The sequence below is a fragment of the Ammodytes marinus genome, assembly GCF_949987685.1.
Source record: "Ammodytes marinus genome assembly, chromosome: 1".
In the NCBI taxonomy this organism is placed as follows: domain Eukaryota; kingdom Metazoa; phylum Chordata; class Actinopteri; order Uranoscopiformes; family Ammodytidae; genus Ammodytes; species Ammodytes marinus.
Window position 1 is genome coordinate 22,071,647 of NC_137230.1, and position 7,455 is coordinate 22,079,101.

The 7,455-nt window shown below is 40.6% G+C and overlaps 1 protein-coding gene across 1 annotated transcript in view; it reads right to left on the reverse strand.

Annotated features, from left to right (window-relative positions):
* Nucleotides 1-6,913, reverse strand: part of LOC307251242 (LIM domain only protein 7-like) — a gene marked incomplete at its 5' end in the record, with an annotated part of 29,576 nt that extends 22,663 nt beyond the window's left edge. The window contains 5 exons of the mRNA XM_080028562.1: nucleotides 641-671; nucleotides 1,166-1,272; nucleotides 3,046-3,115; nucleotides 4,019-4,089; nucleotides 6,845-6,913. Coding sequence (XP_079884688.1) covers nucleotides 641-671; nucleotides 1,166-1,272; nucleotides 3,046-3,115; nucleotides 4,019-4,089; nucleotides 6,845-6,913 — 348 coding nt within the window. The remainder of the gene's footprint in view (nucleotides 1-640; nucleotides 672-1,165; nucleotides 1,273-3,045; nucleotides 3,116-4,018; nucleotides 4,090-6,844) is intronic.
* Between the last annotated feature and the right edge of the window lie 542 nt (nucleotides 6,914-7,455).

A 7,455-nucleotide genomic window follows, 5' to 3' on the forward strand; every position in this document is an offset into this window, starting at 1 on the left:
TTAAGCTGAAAGTTTATAAAACCTCCCTCCAAATATAGAAAGTAAATTCTCACTTAATTTAGGACATAATCCTCTTTTGTTAAACTTCAACTCAGCTTCAATTATACGTGTATCTGGTTAAGAGACCTGCATGAAAACTGGATTTCAATGGACGCAAATTGACCCTAATTGGTTAATTAAAAGAAAAATGCTCCGCTCATTTCAAAGAAAGGGCGCTCTGACAAAGCAGCCTCATTACTGGGGCCGTGTTGGCAGCCATCATGTGGGATTCAAATGAGGCTCGGCAGATAAACAAACAACCTCATAAGCTTTCGAAACATGTAAAATACCAGCTGTGCACACAGGCGTGTTCACATACAGGACTCGCATGTTCTCCCACAAAAACACATACTTATAGCAGTTGGAAGTAACAAGATTACAGTAACAGTTTGAAGGCAGTGTAAATAAACAAAATACTTTTTTTGGGAAGAATCTTTAAATTTTAAGGATGAGCACAACTAAACCAAAATAAATAGGATGTTACCTATTCATTGTCTACCGTAAGTGGAGAGGGAATTAGCTAAATATGTAAGCGATAGAAAACATTTAGTGAACGTTAAGAGGAGAATGAATGTAGTGCAGTCACCATGGTCAAACTTACATTTTTGACTCTTCTGATGCTTTCACCTCCCCTAAAACGAAAAGAAAAAGAGGAATACATATCTGTATATTAGAAGACTTACACTTATTAGTCTGAAATTCACAGTACGACTGCTTGTCATTAAAATGCAATGACCTGTACCGCAAACAAGATAGAGAGCAGTTGGGGAAAAACTACACTGGCCTCTCAAGTAGCCTCATTTGCAATGCTCAACTAATCAGCCTGTTCTCTATAAATTCTGATAAGGAGCTATCAACACCCCGTCAGGCGACACTCATACCTTTATAAATGCAAAGCAGCTGTAAGGACTCTATAAAACGTTTTATACAGCAACGATAGCACACAAAAATATCATCCAGCTGACATTGTCATCCTAGTCAAGTGAGAAGAACCAAGTAGTGTTAGTGAGTGTGAGTGTGAGTGTGAGTGTGAGTGTGTGTGTGTGTGTGTGTATTGTTGGACTGTGTGGACTAGCCTTAACCTCCGACGTCACATAATGCTCCATAAAGACAAGACAACTTGTACCTGAGGTTTGCACGAGTGGACAAGTCCTGCAGGTCTCCTGGATGAAACAGCTGGGACACATTCAGTCCCAGTTTGCCACAGGCTTTCAGGAAAACATTCACATTATCCTGGAGGTTAAAAATGAGAAAGAGAGAGTTCAAAAACAGAAGAGTGTGAAGAAAATCGGCAGAGTGTGTCGATAATGTGTCCTTTGCGATCGAATGATGTCAGGTGAGCTTCCAAACTGACAATGCATGATCCGGCGTGAATGCAGCCTTGGTATTTTAAACAAGTCCTCTCCTCAAATGCATCACCACTAGGGCTGGAACCACTGGCATCATACATGACTGATTTATGATCCATTACTCTGCAATGTGAATACTTACGTATGGACAGTTTTGCACATGGAACACAAAACAATCTGATATACGTGTTTAAGATTAAGTCAAAGTCCTTATTGCATTTACAGTAAATGTAGTGTTAAGCTTACTGTAGATAATACCCTCCCTCAATGCGTAAGGGTCACAAACGGGCAAACTGTCAGTCCTTATTGATACACAGAATTAATGTTTTAAGTTTTTCAAATAAGAATGTCCATAATGATCAATATTGTTTTGCATGTTTTAATACATATAATCTGAGTTCCAATTACTATTACTATGAATAGATGACCCCCCCCCTCCCCCCAAACAAACAGGAAATGTATTATGTATTCCTAAAATCAATGGATACCTATTTTAGGCTTTGGAAAATGTCAGCAGTAATTCAAAGTATATCTAATTTGCAGTTAATAATTTAAAACATGCAAAACCACCAGTGTATTCCTGGGCTCTGGCTTTGTATTGGCCCCTGATGGGAGGATGCAATTGATCTTTCCCTGCTCTTGCTTTGGGCAGTTTTGGTAATTATACTTGTATGAAGCCATTGAAACACAGCCTGAAGCCAAAATACAAAATTTGCATTTGCCTTGATGCCCAATAAAAAAAAATAAAAACTTTACATATTCAGCAGTTGGTTTGCCGCACTGAATTGCAGTTTCAAGATCATTCAAATTCTGCCTCTCCGTGCCTTGAACAGGAAACCACACAATGTGTCAAACTTCCTGGATAGCAGGTGCCTTTTTATTTTCTTATGTACTTGTATCTAATCCAATAAACACACATGCTTTATTTGAATCAGCCAATTATGTTAGTTTTCTACAGAATATTTGCAAAGGTCTTCAACATTGTTCTACACTCAAAAGGTTAAAGAGGACCTATTATACTACTTTTCTGGTCTTAATTTCTTGTTTTACACTGCTATAGAGCAACCTGACACGAATCACATCACAAAAAACTATGTAGATTTTCGGGAAGCTCTTTCTCTTATTTTGGCGATCCAGCACGTCCTGTCAACACTTGAGTGTGTGTGCTTCGGCAATCTCCGCTCCCTCCGCCTGTGCATCGGCCATCTCCGCTACCCTCCCCCCCTCCTGCAAACCCCACTCCGTTGTGATTGGTTACCTTCCTTCAGGAACACTTTCAGTGGCGGGAAGCGCGAGCATGGACCTATAGGGCGCGATGCAGACGCGAGGCAGACGCGAACAGGGAAGTGACAGCATTACCATACATGTGCTCGGCACAGACACCCCAGACGGTCAGCAGGGAATACGTCGAAATGCATACAAGTCATTATTTGATAATTTAGTATGGTTAAGCATGACTATGAATCATCATAACAACGTTTATAGGTCATAAAAGTCAAAAAGCATCATAGGTCCTCTTTAAGAAAACTCCACCACATAATTAGGCTACCTGTCTGTCTGTCTCTCTCACACACACACACACACACACACACACACACACGCACACGCACACGCGCACACGCACACGCACACGCACACGCACACGCACGACACTCACCAGGCCAGCAATTGGAGTAGAAAGCCTGTTTACTCTCTTAATGATGCCGGGTTTCAATTGGTTGATCAAGCTATAAGTGAAAACAAAACATGAGCAAACATTCCCAGCTTTGTGCTGTGCATAATTGTGCATTATGCATAGGACAATCCTTTTAATTCATGATAATCCTGGCCAAAACAACATTGTGTTAAACAAGTATGTGCATTGCATAACACATACACATCACCATTTTTAGGGAACATCCTTACAAAAATATTTTTTATGAAGGACACAATGGGCAAGCCAAACCTTTAGCCAAGGTGACCGGCTTAGGATTTAGGAATGACTGGAAAGATGCAGCGCTCCTTTGAGGCCATTCCAAATAAATCAGGAAATCAATGAATGTGTCAGCGAGCTATACACTTCAAAATTATCCTGGTTCATGATTATGCTGATTATCACAATAATGGAAATTCACCACAATCAATATTGTGTTTATCATAATGTGCGATACAATCTTATATCTTCTTGGCCCTATTGAGAACCAATTTATATAGAGAATCATCAGGGTTCCATTCCACAAAATAAGCTAAATAGAGTAGCGCTCAATTTGTCTTCAAGTTTTAATAAAAAAAACAATGCACAATTTTTTTTTTTTTTTTTTAAATCCATTTATTTATCCAGTTTGATTATATTTTAATCAAAAAAGCATGAGCCAACTTCCACAACTAGACTTTTGGGATAACCTGCTAGCATAGATTTATTTATTTATAAAAAGTCTGTTAAAAACTTCTTATCTGATGGTTTATTAGATTTGCCATTTTTGGGATATGCCTTTATGTTTTCAATTACTTTAAAAGGGTGGAGTATACGGTTTCCAGAAGTGCTTGTGGACATATGACTGGAGCGTTATTGGACCCTCAGAGCAAGTGCTCCAGGGCTAACGTATAGCCATAACATGAAAAACAAGACATGTTACACAAACATCACTCACTCGCAAAGCAGGACTCCATTCTCTAAGGCAGGACGGAAGTCTTTGCACCCAAACGACTTTCCAGTTACTTCCTTAAAAAAAGAAGAAAAACACTGGTTAGAATTAGAATGTATCCATCGTCTTCATTTGTGCCACCATTAACTCACAAGTGCTCAAAATGTCTCTGTCTAGTAATGCAGTTTAAGGTCTCAAAAACACACTCCTGCATGTTCAACACAGTCTCCGACAGCTGAACCGAAAAAGCTATTAACACTTTTCGACAGAGTAAAGGTTGCACTATAGTGGTATCTGCATTTTAAATATTGCTCATTACCTGAGATGGCAGAATTAGATTAGTAGCAAAAACCAGCACTGTTAGTGAAGTGCTGTGTTACTACACTCATGTTAAATTACACATAGCTGATACATAATGATAAAATATATATATTCTTGCACTTATTGTAAATAGTAAAACAAACTGTAGTAAAAATATTTAAAAAAAAAAATTACGACCAAGCATTCCAAAAAATTATGTTCTGGTCAAATCAACAAAAAAACAACCAAATCTTAATGGTTTTACTTAGCAACAACAAGGCAAGATGAGCTTTGTAATGAGGACATAAAAATGGGGCTATTAAGGTTTGGCTCCATAACTAACAGCGGGCCCCAAAAGGCTATTCTTCTCACTAATTAGTCCCCCCAGGAATCCACAATCCGTTTTGGGTAGAACTGGGCAACAGGCATGGAGCGCAGGCTTCTCCGTGGAATCTGACAAACAGTGCAGGGCCAGGTCAGGGCCGCCCATAAGGGGTAGAAAGTGGGAAAGCTTTCTAGGGCCCAGCCACCAGGGGGGGCCCAGAGAGAGAAATAATTAAATAAGCTTCTGGTAGCAGTGCTATCATGGTAAACCCCCCCTACAGCGTTGGTGTGTCTAAAAGCTTACATTACAGTAAATGTTACAGAAAATGTGCCAAAAAGCAGGTGCAGAGATCTTGTGCGCTGTGTGCACTCGCATCGTCGATATCTCTGCCCACTATCATTTCAAGTAGCCCACCCTAATCTAACTGGATGGAACCGGCCCTGTGTACAGGTATGTGTTTATGTAGGAATTAGCGCATCATGCACATTGATACAAGTTCAGTATGAGTAAAGGGGGCCCAATGACTGGACCTTTTCAGGGGCCCAATCATTTGTCTGGGCAGGCCTGGGCCAGGTTAACACAATAAAACACAATCTTGTTGTCAAGATACTGCCTTGGTGTACTGCGGAACAACTTAATTGAACACAACATTAAACGATTGCATCAATGAAAACACGGATCCAATGGACTTCAACCAAATGTTCTTGTTAACAGGAGTTTTTTTTTATCAATCGAAGTGACATAGGCATCATAACTGAATCCATGTAGGCCTACAATGATGTGAAATGCAATGGTTGAAAAAGCATATCAACTAATCTGCAATTACTTTGAAAAAAAAAACATTTCAGATAATTTCTAAGTCAATATCCCAGGCATTTGCTGGTTCTAGCTTCATATAGACAACATGATCAGTGAGGGAAACAGCAAGTAGATTCATGATATTGGAAGTAATAGTTAGTTGCAGCCCAAGTTAATTTAAAAAATAAAATGTATTTCAGGGATAATTTGCTCTAAAAATGCAGAACAGCTGCTTCAAAATTGGACTGCGCTTCTGCCCTTTCTTCAGAAACTAAATGGCTTGTTTACATAACGTAGAAGAGGCCGATGCATTCGTATTTTGCCGCCGGCGCAGTAGGCATCGAGCAAACACTTACATGGAACTGCTTATGTTAACTGGGCAATTTATAAAGCAGCAACAATTTCTGGACACTTACATGTCACACTGAATAATAGTGCAAAAACCTTCCCAATGTTGTTTGGCACAAGGAAGGAGTTTATATGACACCATTTACCATTACCTTTAAAAGCAGCATAGCTCCACACACACACACACACGCACGCACGCACGCACACGCGCGCGCGCGAGAGAGCTTTGGGCAAAATTGTCATAATGATCCACTCTGACACAATTGCCATTAATGGTCCCATTCAGAGTTGGTCAACATTCAGTGTGCACACTCTACACGTTGTATTCATTGGTTATGATTAAAAGGATAACAACTTCTACAATGCTTGGACAGGAACGGCTTTTAAAAACCTCGGAAATACATTTCTATAAAACCACATCCTCCACAGCCTGTGCAATGGCAACTAAAACACAATATGCTGCAGGGAGCTTTGCACTGACAAATCAAAACAAGCCATGTGATCAAATCTACAGCCCACCTCAGTGGACAGAAGGCTCAAACCACCCAGTGTGGAAGGAATTCTGCAGTGTATTTACACATTCTCTTTACATTTATGCATTACCCAGCCTAGTTATTTGCCTCCAGCCATGTGCCCTGCAGCTCTGAGAGCCCTGCAGTCAAATCATTATTTTTTCTTATCTGGACAACCACAGAAGATTCTCACACAGGCTTTTCTCTGTGTCAGGAGGCAAAGTCTTATCGAGGAATATTTTGCATTTTGAACTCAAAGATAAGTCTGTGGAAGGAGCTTTCAGTTAGGGTTTATGAATATCTACTGTGTGAAATTCAACAAAGGACAAGTGATCTGTCATGGCTGAAATGACTGCCACTGAATAATATGAAGCATGTCCTGTCTCCACAGGGGGTTAACTGACTGACTGACTGACTGACTGACAGGCCAAATCTTCATATTTGCTTGAACAGGAAAAGAATAATTGAAAAGGAGCACAAATATCTGCACGCCTTGGAAGCAAGTGAAGCAAAAGCATAAATAGATAGATATCAAAGTGAACCATGTACCTCAATCCAGCGTTGAGCCTCGTTGAATGCGTCTGCACAGCTGAAACTGGTCTGCTGGCGCCACTCCATCTTCTATCTTGTAAACGAGCAAAAGGCACGAGTCTAGTGGAATGGCAGAAGTGGTAACGTTTAGTCAGTCATTCACTATGAGCACGGAAGCCGGCAGCACGCCACGAACCATCACCAAGTGTTTTAACATAAGTTCAAGTCACGTCTCGTGTTTGACAATAATTCATGTCAAACACGAGGAAAGCTCCATAAATATAAGTCCTACTTTTAATACAGGTGCCTGAGGCAACTTTCAGTCACCTTGCGCCGTGCGTAGCTGATCACGGGTGAAATGTCTCCACTAATTGACAACCAGTTTATCACTGGACGCTCTGCCCCTGACGTTCCATCACCGACAAGTTCCGTTTATTGGACAAAGTGGGGACCAAGGCCTCCGCCCACTCCAAAACTATCAGCAAAGTTTGGCAAGTGAAACTGAGAGAGAGAGAGAGAGAGAGAGAGAGAGAGAGAGAGAGAGAGAGAGAGAGAGAGAGAGAGAGAGAGAGAGAGAGAGAGAGAGAGAGAGAGAGAGAGAGAGAGAGAGAGAGAGAGAGAGAGAGAGA